The sequence below is a fragment of the Silurus aristotelis genome (assembly GCF_946808225.1).
Source record: "Silurus aristotelis genome assembly, chromosome: 28".
In the NCBI taxonomy this organism is placed as follows: domain Eukaryota; kingdom Metazoa; phylum Chordata; class Actinopteri; order Siluriformes; family Siluridae; genus Silurus; species Silurus aristotelis.
The window spans coordinates 13637822-13654439 of NC_139601.1; the positions used below are offsets into that span (position 1 = coordinate 13637822).

Consider the following 16618-nt stretch of genomic DNA (forward strand, 5'->3'; position numbering starts at 1 on the left):
CAGAAAATCTATACTGCTAAACGAGCTGCACATTGACTTTAAAATTTATTCAAGTTTTATTTCTGTAGTTTAGTCCCTTGAGAAGATATATTAAGATGGTTGCTGAAATGTGGGGCGTGTACTTACTTTTGTGAGATACTGTATATATATTATGTATATGTCATGACCTACAGTATAGCATGAAAAACAACATCCAACCAAGAAAATGTACATTAAGATCAAATTAAACTTAAGTTGTGAAAAAAAATGCATAGCCTCGTAGGGCTACTGTTTGCAAAATAAAATTTGGAATAATTTATATATAAAAGTTACATTTAAAACTTATTAAAGCCTTTATATATACTTTCTGAAAAGACCTTCTAAAGACCCCAAAATACCCTGAACAACAAATCGCAAATCGACTGTAAACTAACATATAAATCAATAGCATCTGACACTGAAATGAATAATTCTGTCCTTTTTGAATTCTTTTTTTCTTTTTGACACTAAAAAAGTTTAATAAACAAGGCAGTTTGAAGAAATGAAGATATGTCCAAAAACAAGACTACAACAAATTATTCGCTCCCTTGGAATAAAAAAAAGGGAATAACTAACTAATCATAATAAGATTGGACAGTGACATTGACAATTTTCTCCGGAGTCGACATGACGTTTTTCTCAGTTATGCCTCATGACATCTCACAGCACTGAAAACAAGCAGAAAGGCAAACAAACTCGATACGAATTGTTCACAGTAATTTGTAATGGGATTCCAAATCCTTGCCTGCTGTCACTCTTATGAGCTGAAGGGAATTCGTGCACACAGTGCGTAAACATGACCGTGACAATCTCCAGCCTCCTGAACATTTTCAAAGTTAGACGGCCAACTTCAAATCGACCAGATAAGAGGTGAAATTCCGCTTCGTCTTCATCCCTGCTGAGCTCTGACCCAGATTTTGATTTAAAATCAACTCATATCCAGCCTGATGTGTGCCAGCGTCTTTCCCTATGAACTACGCAGACTGCTGTCATCAGCTCATCGGGTCCTTATGCGGCATCGTTTGCATTTCATTGCATTTCACAGAATATTAATGGGTATGAATCACCCTTTAGGATGTGAAGGGTCAACAGAAAGATGAGATGAGATAAGATGAAATAAAATGAGACCATTGCAGAGCCAAAGAGGAATAGAACACAACGTACACACTGTGATGTCTTAGACAAATTTGTGGATATTTGTGGATACAATCTCTTTCCAATTTATTAAGAACACCATGTAGAATTTTGCAATTGTATAGTCTGTACATTTTTTTTTTTTACCTATCATGCTCTCAATTCTATAAAAAAATCATGTCCCAGGGGCTCTATTGTGGGGCATAAAAAGCCACACACTGTTCACAGAAGAGCCAAAATGGCAAGTGCTACCTGCTGTAGTTTGTTTAGATTAGAATTGTTAAGACAGAGTACACTTTTTTCATTTCTTTGGCCACCTCTGCTGTCTCAGTGAGCCTTGGAACACTATATCACTATAGCCTGCAGTGCTAATGGTATTGCTGTCAATTCAGACAGTTGAAGATGTTAAGATTTTTATTGGGCGTGACGAGGATGGACAGGATTAGAAACCAGTTTATTAGAGGGACCATGCATGTAGGATGTTTTGGAGACAAAATGAAAAAGCCCGATTGAGATGGTTTGGACATGTGCAGAGGAGGGACATGGGGTATACTGGTAGAAGAATGCTGAAGATGGAGCCACCAGGAAGATGGAAAAGAGGAAGGCCAAGGAGGAGGTTTATGGATGTGGTGAGAGAAAACATACAGGTGGTTGGATTGAAAGAGGCAGATGTAGAGGACAGAGTTCTATAGAGACGGATGATCCGCTATGGAGACCCCTGATGGGAGCAGCAGGAAGAACAAGAAGAAGGTATTGCTGTCATTTACATGTTAAAAGTAAAAAAATATATATACTGTATACTACACTGTTTTCAAGCCTCAGTATTGCCAAGCTGCCACTCTTGAGCAAGGCCCCTAACCTCCAGATCCAGGGGTACAGTACCATGTCTGACCCTGTGTTCTGACCTCAGCTCCTAACATTGCTGGTATATGCGAAGAAAAGAATTTCACTGTGCTGTTAAATACATATGACATGTTTAAAGCACCTTTCTTTTTTTCATCCATGTCTATCCCTTCAGGCAGCCATCACACATTCTCCACAAGCTACCCCCCTTTGCTCTATACATAAAAAGGGAAACATAACAAATGCATTAAATAATGAATATTTTCCCAAAGCAGCTCTGCAGAAATATATAGATTCAGGACATACATTTTAAATGAATTCATGTATCATTAATGAGCAAGCCAGAGGTAACAGTGGCAAGGTAAACTTCCCAGAGAGGGCATGAGGAAGAAACCTTGAGATTCAAAATGTCATGAGGGTGGCATTGGAAACTGATTGAAAAGAAATCCCTTCTCGATAAGTGCACTTGTGTACCCAGAAAACTGTTTGTTCCAGTTCCAGTTCCAGTTATGTAACATGGTATAGGTGCATGAATGTAAGTAGTATTGCGCTGCTGCCTCATGATTGGCTTGATTTCATGAATGCACATGTTAACAGGAATGCTAAAGAAACACGTCAGCACGGCTCATCTCATCTCAAAGTTTTATTTTGAATGTGTATTTTATTTTTTGAAGAAAGATAACAGAGAAGTGAGTCAGATAGGTTATATTATATATATATATATATATATATATATATATATATATATATATATATATATATATATATATATATATATATATATATATATATATATATATAAGTTTGTGTGTGTGTGTGTGTGTGTAGCCTTAAAGCTGGAGGAGGATTATCATAGCCTTCTTTTGAAGATAAACCAGTATCTCTGTATCCTCTCTGTGGTCTGATCAAAGGCAGGAACAAGGACTCACATGAGAAAGCAAAAACCCAACTTAGAATTACACCAAAACAGCATCAATCCAAAGAGACAAATGACCCAGAGATTTTGCTGCTTCATAATATTATTTTTCAATCTTTGAACATCAAACACATTCAAATACGTGATGTTTGTTTGCCTTACAATCACTTAGGATTAAGACAAGCTCAAGAATAGCATAAGAATAGGAAGGAGAATGCAGAAGAAGAACGATACACTCTTTCTTGCTCTTGTACCACACTTTGACTAGATAGGTTTTCATTAATTTTCCTGAATATGTTGACTTCTACAGTTGCTGCAGCAAATTGCAGGGTTCTGCAGCCTTGTCAATAACATGCTTATTTTATTTCCATTCATAGTATCGACTCTTACGGTAAAATCTGAACAAAATCCAAACCTAATAACAAATGACAAAGCATATTGTTCTTCGAATAGCCATTAGTATGGTGAAGCTTTAACATTCTGCCTTCTTTAACATTTGTGGGCAGAGTCTCCAGCATCAATGCTTTTTAAAGCTAAATAGGTTTCTTCTAATACTTTTTTTTATGTCTCATTGACATCAAAACAGAGAACACAATCAGAGTTAAGTTTGTTTTCTCACATGCAATGCCCGCATTAACTCATAGCGGCCAGAGACCATTTATTTTCAATAAGAAAATCCTGCCAGCATCAGTGACAGAGACCTTTGGCAAATAGAGCAAGGTGACAATATTGAATGAATGGGAGTAAAGAGAATAGAGCACATTTGAGCTGACTTCCAATGGGAGTGAAGACAGTAAAACACAGAAGGATTTGGTTAAGGCATTGGACTTTGAAACAAAAGGTCATGAGTTCATATTCCAGCACCACAAAGCTACAACTGCTGGGCCCTTGAGCAAGGCCCTTTAACTTCAATTGCTAAGTTATAAGTTACTCTGGAAAAGGTCTCCTGCCAACTGTCATAAATGTAAATATAAACACGTGATCTCTCTCCTGATTTGTGGAATGCTAATTGTGCTAAAAGTGGGACCTCTTCATCGTAGGCAACTTCATTGTACAGTGACTGACAATTTAACAGCAACCTATTTCCTGGATACACAATGAATATAACTAGAAACTTATAGAAAGCTGTTATTTTATTTTTCTAAAATATTAATAAAAACTGGTAAAATGCTGTAGAACTATAAACCGAAAGGGAATATGGAAAAAAAAAAAAACTTGTGGGGTAGCAGTAAGTGGGGCTAGCTAATAAGTATTACCATGTTCTTCATTTCCTTATTGTATGTCACCAAACGTTAAGCAGACTGTTGTTTGAAATTAAATGTTTGAAATTAAATGAAACAAATCGAAGCAGCACGCTCACAGTAATAAGAATATTACTCACTTAATGACTTCATTATTTTCATAGTAGCATTGTGGTCAACTCATTGAACAGTGTAATTTCCAAGCACCCCTGTGTTAGTCTCTTAGTTAGTGTCTTTGCATAGGCACTCACTTTTCAGCTGAGCTGTCAGGCTCGATAAATCGGATCACTGGAGGTGTGGAAAGTGTCTCAGTGGCGAATATACCCCCCTGCAGCTGAACTCCGAAGCCGCTGAGAGGATCTCCTGTTAGGGTGACCTCGCTGGACTCTGTATGAACTATCTGACCTCCAGGACCCACTGAACTCGAGGCTAGAGACGCTGCTAAAAAAAAAAAAAAAAAAAAGGTGAGATGGGAAGTAAGCTTTGTTAGTAGAATGATCTATCTGTCTGTCTGTCTGTCTGTCTGTCTGTCTGTCTGTCTGTCTGTCTGTCTGTCTGTCTATCATAGTTTTTGTCCCATTTACTGATTTTTAAAAAATTTATTTGAATTAACAATGTCAGCTACACATTACACCAATAATTTGTTGTACTGACATTTTCCTCTGAAGCAGAAAAACTGAGTATCTCGCCATAAAAATCAATGCAGCGGAAAGAGCAAATGTCAAAGTGGCACAAACACATACAGGATTGTATTGTTGTATCAAATGAAAATTAATAGATGGATCTGAAAATGCAGTGTGACTGCTCCTCCTCTGATATGAGAATGAGATGTGAAAGTTCAAACTGACGTGGTCAAGCACTTATTTAGGCACCACATATAAACATGAGCACACACACGCACGCACACACACACGCACGCACGCACACACACACACACACGCACACACACACAAGCACACGCTATAACACTTACACAAGCTCTTTTGCTCTTTTTTCCTCTGTCTCCTCTTGAGCATGGAGTTGCGGGGGCTCATTGGATGGGGAGTGCGAGGCAGAGTGCTGGATGACTGACTCGTCATGCCTGATGTAGTGGTGGAGGCGGGGGAGAAATTAGTGCAGACTACAGCTAGTGAAGGAGGAGAGAGAGAGAGAGAGAGAGAGAAAGAGAGATAGAGAGAGTCATTTACATTGCACTTACATTTAAATAGACTGCAGTAGACGGAATTTTCATGTCGAAATTCAACTCAGTTTCCATTTATCACACGTAATATAATGCTATATGATCCTAAGAAAGGAAAAATCACAAGTTTACTTGAAAACTCTTAAAAACTTACAATATATACTTTCTTTAAATATTTACATTTTGAGAAACTACATTTAACTGTATGAAATTTAATCCCACTACATATTAAAAAAAAATCATACATTTTGTAAATGATATCCTGTCATGATGCCGAAACCCAATAGATCTCACAATAGTAAAGACACCCTCTTTGTGTGCTTGTAACTATAAAAAAAACCCCAAAAAACATTGAATTTAGGTAAGTACTTTAACTTTTGACACGTAACCACATTTACAAGCAAGTACTTGTTCATTTCTTTTTATTGTGTGCTTCGCCACTACTTATAAATAAATAAAATACAAAAAAATAATGATGTATATCCTCCTTAAACTATACGAAAGGAGTCTCTAATATCATCACTTGCTTTCAAGGCTTTTTCTTTAGGTTTTCTAACACAGCAAAGACCTTGTCTTAAAAACGTCCAAATGTTTATATCTATATACACCTATATATTTAAAAATCAGCACCTTGTTTGGTTAGCATTCCACCAAACTAGCCATAACAAAAAAAGTGCTAAAATGTGAGAGCCATTTTCTTAAATTAACAAAACATTGCATTTCTTTGGCAATTTGCTGTGGTATAAAAGGGTAAAATCAAACACTTTTCTATTGTTAGAAAAGAAATCTATTTTGTAGTGGTAACTGTAACTCTGCTTCACATCAGGCTCCATCACACCATGCTGTTATTTATTGTCGATTATTTCCCTATAAAAGCGCTCATGTTTTATTCCCTATTCATTATGGAATTAGGCAGCAATCATTTCTCTAAATCAGTGCTCCTTAATCACAGCAATAACCTCTATACTGAACAGCTTTTTCAACTTCAAATTATTAGACCTTGGCCAAAATCAATGTAGTTATCTTAAATAATGAATTAGAAGAAGTACATTTTTCAGCAACCTGCAATGATACTATTGCGTGTATTATTTGCAAGGTGCATGTACTGTATGTATTTACATTTGCAGTAGTCCTGAGTGCTGGACACATTGCTGGAGGTGGACATCCAGGTGGGTGTCTTACAGTGAGTAGCATGCTGAGAATGGCAGTAGCTCACACATGGGTCCCAAGAATGAGGGTGGTCACTTTTCTGGACCTTCACTGCACACGACACACACGACACACACACACACATATATATAACCATTAATATAACACATACAGTTGAAATGTTAATTATATACTGCTGCTATTTATCAATGCATAAAACATTGTTTAGAAAATGGCACATTATTTGAATGGGAATAATGTTCAAATGACATTTAATATTTACCTTCAGAACAAATCTAATGCCTAAAATCAAAAGTTTTTGTTAGAGACGACATTAAGTTGTCTTCTAAACTGTCATGCTCTGTAATTTGTTCCTGTATAATGTTTTTTTTTTTTTTTAGAATTCACAATAAAAAAAAATCTGAGCAAAGATGACCCATTAAAATGCACAACAAAATTGAATATTATCTCACTAATAGGGTTGGCGCATTGAATTTGGAGCACACACACACACACACACACACACACACACACACACACACACACACACACACACACACACACACACACACACACACACACACACACACACACACACACACAACAGCATGGCTAAAAAGTCAGTTGTATTGTTTGGCTTCATTAACATTCACCCTGCTAATAAATCCCACAATGCTTAAAATCCTGTGCTCGGAGTCCCAGAGGGCGGCAAAAGCTGTATTTGAATGATAATCTCGATTTTGAAACACTGGTGTGGAAAAAAGAATGCTTGTGCAAAACAACGAGGAAGCTCATTTGGATCGGGTTAATGGTGTCCTTCCTGCTAGAGGCGGGATGAATAAATTTGGGTGTGTGGGTGTGTGTGTGTGGTCTGTCAAGTATGCTTTTGTTCATTGCTCTAGGCTTTAGCATCTCATCCAACATTCTACCAAATGTACAGTATGAAGCATATGGCTAGCTCTTTATGTATTATTTGGGAATGACAGCTTATAATACATTTCAGCCCATATGTTTATTTATAAGTGATACCCAATGAGAATTATGACAATCACATTATGCATTATTATATAATCACTAGGGTTATTATTTTAGGGCATTCCTTCGATTTCTGTTTTCGGCACCGGAATTTCTTTCCAATTATGGCAATGCGATCTTTTGCAAAGTGTAAATGTTTCCTGTTATATTGTTAAACTGTGAGAGAAAGTGAGACCTACTGATTTGGTCTGTATTTGGAATGATTTGGAATGGAGACAGATGCAAATACTGAGATTGATTTATTAATTGCAACACAGACGAACAAATCGAATAGATTACCGTAATTTCCGGACTATAAAGCGCACCCATATATAAGCCGCACCCACTGAAGTTGACAAATATTTTTATTTTTAACATAAATAAGCCACACCTGTCTATAAGCCTGTCTACATTAAAACTAATGAACTTTACACAGGCTTTAATGACAGTGTCTGTTACACAGGTGAAATATGTTGTGGCTCCTTTAAGAGCAGAGCGGTATTTTGGGAATAGCCTGCCGGTATTACTGCATGTGTGCCAGGCCAAGGAATATGTCCTTATTATTTTCTGATGCTCATTTCTAAGTTTCTTTGACTAACCCGTAACGTTGTTGCCAAAAAAAATAAAAAAGCACGAGTTTTGGAAACCTGTCTGTGCTTATATGATTTCTGTTGTAACTGGAGTTAGCGAGCTCCTCCCTTCACCCAGACTCAACGCGTTACAACGGCTTGTATCTAAACAGTAGCTGACGAAGTAAGTCATTGTTCATTGTCTTCCTCCTTCCTTTCACAACTATTTCAGTAGTTTATCTTTTGGCATCGTCGTGCGTTTATAAAAAAAACTTTTTTTCTCCCCCTGCCGTGCAGCTCAGAACACAGGTGAGGTGCGTTTTTTCGTTTCCGTTCGGAAATTTCATTGGTCTAATGTTATGTCGCTTGGTTTTTTGGCTTGAAGTTTGTGAAACCGGGACAAACCCAGGAAAAATTCATAAATAAACCGCTCCGTTGTTTAAACCGCGGGAAAAAAGTAGCGGCTTATAGTCCGAAAAATACGGTAAACAAAATCGTAATCCAGGTACTGTACATGCAAAGTCAAGCCGACATACAAACTAAAAAAAAGGGGCAAATCAAAAACCAAATCCAGCTATGAAGAAGGATATTAGACCAGAACAACAAAAAACAATAGAAAGCTTGATAAGTCAGCAGGATAAACTCAGTGTTACTTCGGTAAGGGCTGGTAAAAATGTAAAATAGAATAAGGTGTGATTGCTATCAGGTGTGTATGATTAAAAGATGGGCATAGTGATTAATATTCAGGGGAATGTTTGTGTGACATACCCACACTCGAAAGTGTACAGTAGTCTTCATTGGCCATATTTGTAGGCTGTGACCTGCTCTGGAAAGCAGAGTTCTCAAAGACTGTTGCAAATTGTGTGACAGTTATTGGTACACGTTGCCTCCTGCTATGTGCAGTGTTAGAATCAATGTGAAACATCAGGTGAAGTGCAGGTGCAGCCAGGAGGAGGAAAAGATATTTAAATGTGGTTTTTCACTTCAGGTCCTATAGAGATCTCAAAGTAAAATTGAATAGGACACAGAATGGTTCGGTGTGTTCTGTACATTTCTTTACCAAACTCTATTTTTCTTTCTTTTTTATCTTAATTCAACTTCAAGTCATTTGTCCTGAAGATTATCCCATGATGGAAAAATTACAGTCCCAAAACACTGACACTGGAAACATCTCCCATAATTTACATTACAGTTACCGTATCAGTGATTAAAAGGTTTTTCATTGTGAAATCTCTTCATTTTGAGACTTACATTATGTGGAGTGTCCTTCTGCAAAATGATAGAAATATCAACATTAGAACCAACAAATTAATTCAACTGAGCTGCTTTTGTGGAAAATGTATCCACACTTATTGGCCAATCAAATTCAAGAATTTAAAAGCACACTGGTATAAACACCTGACGGTAAGCCTGACAGTAAATCTTCCAATTGCTTTAATCGAGAGTGGAACTGCATGCTAATCAGTATGATAGGTATTTGCTGTTACTTTTAGCCTCTCTCTCCCTCAGTTAGAAGAAAATATAAGAAGCTTTGAATCATCCTAAGCTTTGTGTGTGTGTGTGTGTATGTGTGTGTGTGTGTGTGTTCGGTGTGTGTGTGTGTGTGTGTGTGTGTTTGTGTGTATTTAGTCATTTACTGACATATGCGTTCCTTTAAATGTGAGTAATCTGCCCAAGATTCCTGCCAAACATAAGTAAAGAACAGGCATCAGAAAGCAGGTAACATTCCCTGTCACTCCAAAACAATCTAAAATTGTAAAAAATCTTTTTTTCAATCAACGGTCATAACATCCACACTTCACACAGCTTATGCTAAGCTCATCTGCCTGAAGAAACTTTTGAGGAACATTCTGATGTGAGCTCCGACATGCCTACGTGACACTCTGGAGCTTAAACTCAGTAAGGAGATTACCATATTGGCTTTAAAAGGCATGTCAAATTCTTTGACTATGTTGTAGATAACGAATTAAAGCTAACCCTCGTATCAGAACTTTTTCATGTTGCGAAGAACATTTAACTCTTAAAGCCAGTGAAATTTTGCGCACTATCCTGAGTCATGACACATTTTCCACATTTTTTTCATTTGGAGATATAGTAATGAGAATGTGATTAAATTCTCATGAGGTGAAGGCCAGTTATATTAAACTATACTTTTTCTCCTTCCATCATCTTTCCTGGTAACATCAAAGCAAGCTTCACTCCTGGACTTTCAATTCTTTATTAAAGTCTCAATGGGGTCAATGATGCACATTTTCTAATACAAGTTTCCCATTTTTGTGCATGTGTTTTCGTGCTTGCTGGGAGCTGACCCATATATCTTCACTGGGACAAATCAACAGCATGAATCACATCCTAGAAGATACATTCACAGGCATGAATGCTTACATTTCTGCAACAAAATAAAGACCAATGAGCCTGAGCAGTGTTGTAACCTTTCTTATTAAGGAATGCAAGATATAAGAGAAAAAGTGTTCTCCTTTGGTGAGATTTTTGGTGAGAGTGTAGACAAATCAAAGACACAACAGCACTGATGATGCATGGCTGAATCTAGGAGGCTCTCAGGCACAATATTTACTGGATCTGAGTAGGATGAACAACATAAAAATGTGCAACATAAAAAAAACAAGCATTAGAGCATGAAAAAAAAAAAAAATCCAAATAACCATCCAATAGTGACAGTGTTTTATGTTTTTTTTTTATCCAATCCAAAAGTGTAAATAAAAGGCTTATGGCTTTTCTTTTCTTGTTACAGCACCCACTTTATCATATATTGTCATTCCTCCAAATAGTTTGTGCCCTTTGGAACAAAATGTCGTTTCTCCATGACCATAGTGCAACACAACAGTATGCAAGATTTAAATAAGTGTAAAACATAACAATACCAGATAGAACAATAGGACAAGTATTTCACAAAATAGGATAGTAATCATAAATATCCAAGATAGAAAATACACAGTATTTGAGCTGTTAACCAGAAATTATCAGTAATATTTGGAAGTAAAAAAATCAGCTTTTGTACAGTGCAAGTGTGCAATGTTTTTGGGTTAGGCGCCTAACTATCTAATTTGAACATTGGAAGGCAGCAGAAACCTATACCAGCAGATACAAAAATATATGTATTGCTTGCAAATGGTTTGTTGTTATCCTTTCAGTTTTTCCACTTTGTTCAATGCCCGATCATTAGTTATGAATTCTGACCCACACTTTAAAAACATTAGCAAATAATTTTAGATTCTGTAACTTCTGCTGTAGATACATTATTTGGACTGTTTGATACAGTAGTTGGACTGTTTGACTTTTACTGCATTGCATGCAACAAATTACTCAACCTCCAGCCGGGAAAAATGAAAACTTAGCTTGAAGTTCACACTTGTCAATTTGGCATAATCTAGTAATCTATTAGGCATGCAGTACTCATTGTGTTAGCTCAATAGTTAAGGCATTGTATTCTGGATCGGAAGGTCACACATACAAATCCCAGCACCACCAAGCTGCCACTGCTGGGCCCTTAAGCAAGGCCCTTAACCCTCAACTTCGCAGTTGTAGGTTGCTCTGGCTATGGGAATCTGCCAAATGCCCTTAAATGTAAATTATCTTTTCGAGTTCCTTCCTAGTTTACAAAAATTCAACATGGAGGCTTACATCAGAAGTAAAAAAAAAAACTAGCACGTCTTACATTTGGTTTTGTTGAATACAAACCCGTTCCCTTGTCAAATCTACTTCGACTATACAGATCGCTGTTTAAAGAGGAAAATATACATTACTTATCATTGGCTGGATTGTTGCTACAAAAAGATGAAAGTTGAGATGGAGGTGACCGTCGTATCTCCGAAATGCCGAGTGGTCATAGGTCGGGTCTGACTGTGAATCTTTGTCAGCTGTGCATTATGTGAGAAATATACTGGGTGTGACGCTAGTCCATCACAGAGCACTACACATACATTCACACCTGGAAGGCAATTTATTCCTTCAGCCTAATGCAACGTTGTCCATATTCCAGCTCCAGGGCAAAATGTGGCTTCTCTATCAAATTGGCAACTGGCCCACTGGACAACACATTGCATTTTTTTCTCTAATTTAAAGGCAGCAGCAGACTGTGTCAACACTGTGAGCCTACAGTACAGACCAAAAGTTTGGACACACCTTCTCATTCAAAGAGTTTTCTTTATTTTCATGACTATGAAAATTGTAGAGTCACACTGAACGCATCAAGGGCTATTTGACCAAGAAGGAGAGTGATGGGGTGCTGCGCCAGATGACCTGGCCTCCACAGTCACCGGACCTGAACCCAATCGAGATGGTTTAGGGGTGAGCTGGACCGCAGAGTGAAGGCAAAAGGGCCAGCAAGTGCCAAGCATCTCTCGGAGAACTCCTTCAAGACTGTTGGAAGACCATTTCAGGTGACTACCTCTTGAAGCTCATCAAGAGAATGCCAAGAGTGTGCAAAGCAGTAATCAAAGCAAAAGGTGGCTACTTTGAAGAACCTACAATATGACATTTTTCAGTTGTTTCACACTTTTTTGTTATGTATATAATTCCATATATAATTCCACATGTGTTAATTCATAGTTTTGATGCTCTTTCATAGTCATGAAAATAAAGAAAACTCTTTGAATGAGAAGGTGTGTCCAAACTTTTGGTCGGTACTGTAAATGCACAAGGTTTGTTTTGTAGACATGAGAAAACTCTTCATTGAGTGGCATGGTACTCAATAGACATACACGTTAGCCAAAGGTAATTAAGACTGACATGAGACATTGTGGGCAGTGAAAAAAACCTATTCAGAGATTAGAGGCAGAGCGATATGTATATACAGTACTTTTTTCTTGTTTTTTAGTTAAAAAAAAAACCCGGACCTATTGGCCTTTTTTTAGGAGGAAACCAAAGCTCTTTAAGGAAACCCACATGAACATGTTAAGTAATTTCTGAATTTCCACATCGCTAGTAAACCAAGCTTAAGATCAATCCAGGAACCCTGGAGCAGTGAGGCAGTGCCTACCTACTGCACCATGGTGTTATCCTAACTTTCATAATATTACTATTATTATATCTATTTTATGAGATTAAAAACTAAGCTCATATATAGCATCCCAATGTTTTTGCTCTATGTTAATAAGCCATGCAGAAATCTTCTTTCTTACATTTTAATACCACAAAAAATATATATATTAAAAGCAACTAAGGGTGTTAACTAGTCTGACATGCTTCATTTAACATCTGTTCTTCAACTGTAGACACACAGGAAATGGGACATTGAAACCCCACAGGCCTGATTTGAGTTCAGTCTCGTTCTGTGAGGGTCTGGGTGTGAATGGGTCTCGGTAATTAAATCTAACCTCCGCGCCAAAGCTCTAGGGGCGGCATTAAGCAGAAAGAGAGACTAATTAAAAGAGATGACAGCGAGTTGAGATGACAGAGTGGACAGCTGTGTGCATATGTGTGTTCCATCTTCCGGTGTCCTTATTTAGATCATATCCATGTACTCTGGTGAGATTAGTATTTAAAATGTATAGCATAAAAATGAGCATGCTGTCCTGTTTTACACCATTTAGAACATTTATTACAATAAGGAATTGTGCAACAAAGTGTTTATTATATAGTCAAATCTGGGTTTATGGATCAAAAACATAACCAAAAAATACTCTGAAATACGCTAAAGCTTACTCACCAGTGTCCTGAGCTTTGCTGGTCAATCGCATGTGATGAGCAGGCAGGATCTCCAGCTTGGCCACATCTGAAGTGCTGGCTAACAGCTGAGTGGCCTCCAACACAGTGCAATGCTCTGTACTTGTTCCATCTATGGTGAGGATATGATCATCTACATGTAAGGCTCCCGATCTGTAAAGAAAATGCACATTTTATGTGAATAAATGATGAAAGCTGGTCATCATAACGGTCTCCAACTATTCAATAATCAGAAATGTGTAGGAATTAAAGAAATGCACTTGTATCCCACTATTTGCTGGTTTACTTTTGCTGCAAAGAAGTATTTATGGAAAAGCGATTAAAAAAAAGGAAAAAAATCAACACTTCTGCTTCTCATCAACAGCTTGAAACTTGTCAACACTCGAATGGAACACTATTCGATTTCTATAAAAAGCTGTCTCCAAATTAATTTAAAATCGAATTAAATCTTTTTCTATTTGTTTTATTCCTGCTAGTTTCCTAAATGCTAGCTTGTTAAGAACTGTAATATCTAATACCTTGGTATTGATTTTTATCTTTCCTCTGCCCTAGTGCTTTCCTGGTATATTTGATCATTATATTCACCTGTTCTGCTGATAAGTTTGTCTATTTACACTGCATGTACTTTGTATTAATTTATTGTATTGTATTCTAATATTAAAGCATATCCTTTAATTTACAAGTTCTTACTAGTTTTACAAGTTTCTTGGTATTGATGCTTATCTCAATTTTCCCTTTAAGGGATTGTTTTTGCCTGCTTGTGTTATGAGTCCTGCTCAGAACAGTGATTCAGGAGCTGTCCCTAATAAATAACATATTGAGTATACGGCCTGGCCTCTCACTGTCACACGATAAATAAAAACATGCGAGTTATTTTTAGTAAAAAAAGCAGTTACAGGAAGACTAGATTATTACCTGTCCACCACGCTGGCAGCTTTTATCTTGTCAATGATGATAACCTGTTTGTTTCTGTATGTGGCAGAGGTTAATGTGATGCCCAAACTCGCTCCAGGAGACTTTGCTATTTCCACCAATAGTGGACCAGAGGCATTTGTTACTGAATCTAAAAATAATATGGATAAAAAAAAAAACAGATACTATACACAGCACAATGTATTATAATATAGAATAAGTATAATACACATGAAGGTAAAAATCTTGTTTGTGATGTGTATGAAGGTATACAAATTCTTGGGTTTGGCAAGAGGATAAAAAAGTCAAGTGCAAATCAAAGTGCAGTCTCCACTCACCCATAATAGTCACATCATATTCGGTTTGGAAGATGGCTTCCTGACCACACTGTGCCAACAAAGTAAGAGCTTCACTATGGCTGGCATTGTGTAAGGGCATGCCATCCACACTGAGGAGCCGATCACCTGCCTTTAATGTGCCATCCCTGCATAAAGACATCAAGTTAAATGGAACTAATCATATGCTTTGTTAGTCCACATGAAGTAACTGCCAGAGTTAGTAGGACACTAAAGACATACTCAGGCTTTTTTTTCTAGATTGTGACATTATTTTTACAGACACTCCACTTGATATCAAATCTGAAAAGCTATGTTATTGGTTATTTAGCTTTGAAGTAATTTTGTAGTTTAAATTCACTGTGAGTAATTATAATGCATGCCTATACAACATCTATAGCAATACAGTCCAAATTTAAACTCGAGTCAAGTGCATTGAATCAAATCAAAAATCAAAACACATACCCTCACTCTACCCTTCCTTTACTATACATATCACACTACACATGCAGCATATACTGCATAAAATACATACTATACAGCGGTTCTCTATGTGGGATATGTCTTCCTATAGCTATTTTCCTGACCTAAGTCCAGACTGTAAATGAGCCCATAAATAATAATACATAATATTATCATTATTTAAAGTTAACATTATGTTGAAAATTCCTGGAATAAAATAAACATATATTTTGTATACTTTTAAATAATGAATAATGTTATAATAATTTTTTAATAGTTGGATTATTTTAAGAAATCTGTGGGGAAGGAGTCTAAAAATGCCTGCAATTTTATTAAAAGTAGCGGGCGGGCAAGTAAACAACAGCCCAGATGTGAAGATAAACTGAAGGCGATACGATTTTCCACTATGTAACTAACCTATGTAACTTTTTCTTTATAACTTTAAATGTTTTATAATTTAACTAAATTAAACATACGGTATAAATACATACTGGTGAGTAGTTATGTCTGAAGAAAAACCAAAATTTAATTTTCCTTCAAACACCCATAAAGATACTGAGATGAACTAAACATAAAAAGTTGAATTGCTAATGAATGAATGAACGCTTAGCTTTTTTGTGAATGTAAAACAGCAATCTCTTTTCAATTCATTTGAAATTCAGATCATGAATGAGTTTAATCAGTGTATTAGCAGCCAGTCATAGATTATAGTTAGTTAGCATAAATAACCTAAAGAAAAACTAATTTACACAACAGATTAAAATGTATATTTTGCTTGTAAATGCTGATTGTGCAGAAAACATATAGCGTACATATAGTATACGTACATAATATACTATATTAAGTGTTGTACAGAAAAAAAGGTGACTACTATTGTACTGGACCAAGTGTTAAAACCATAGCAACCTATTAGCAACAAGCAAACATTTATTTGGGTGATGGGAGTCAAAAGAAATTAGCACCATTGTAAATTGAAGGTACAAAGATTTTTTTTTACATTCTATTTCATATGTCAAAATACACAGTACATGCCAAGTGTTTATGCATAACCTCACATCTATCCATCCATTCTCTATCCATCCATCCATCCATCCATCCATCCATCCATCCATCCATCCATCCAACCAACTTATCCACTTAAGCCTGGAGCCTATCACAGG

At 36.7% G+C, this 16618-nt stretch overlaps 1 protein-coding gene and 1 long non-coding RNA gene across 17 annotated transcripts in view; both read right to left on the bottom strand.

Moving 5' to 3' along the window:
* Window positions 1–16618, bottom strand: part of LOC310722228 — a 439622-nt gene that overhangs the window by 61889 nt on the left and 361115 nt on the right. The window lies entirely within an intron of this gene.
* The window catches only part of grip2b (glutamate receptor interacting protein 2b), a 189593-nt gene that overhangs the window by 33334 nt on the left and 139641 nt on the right, over window positions 1–16618 (bottom strand). For 11 of the 16 annotated variants that reach the window (XM_083534409.1, XM_083534411.1, XM_083534408.1 and 8 more), the window contains exons 7-12: window positions 15000–15145; window positions 14665–14812; window positions 13733–13902; window positions 6452–6592; window positions 5126–5278; window positions 4404–4593 (exon numbers count right to left, since the gene is read on the bottom strand). In XM_083534409.1, coding sequence (XP_083390535.1) covers window positions 4404–4593; window positions 5126–5278; window positions 6452–6592; window positions 13733–13902; window positions 14665–14812; window positions 15000–15145 — 948 coding nt within the window. The remainder of the gene's footprint in view (window positions 1–4403; window positions 4594–5125; window positions 5279–6451; window positions 6593–13732; window positions 13903–14664; window positions 14813–14999; window positions 15146–16618) is intronic. The other 5 variants (XM_083534404.1, XM_083534407.1, XM_083534405.1 and 2 more) reach the window with 1 other exon arrangement.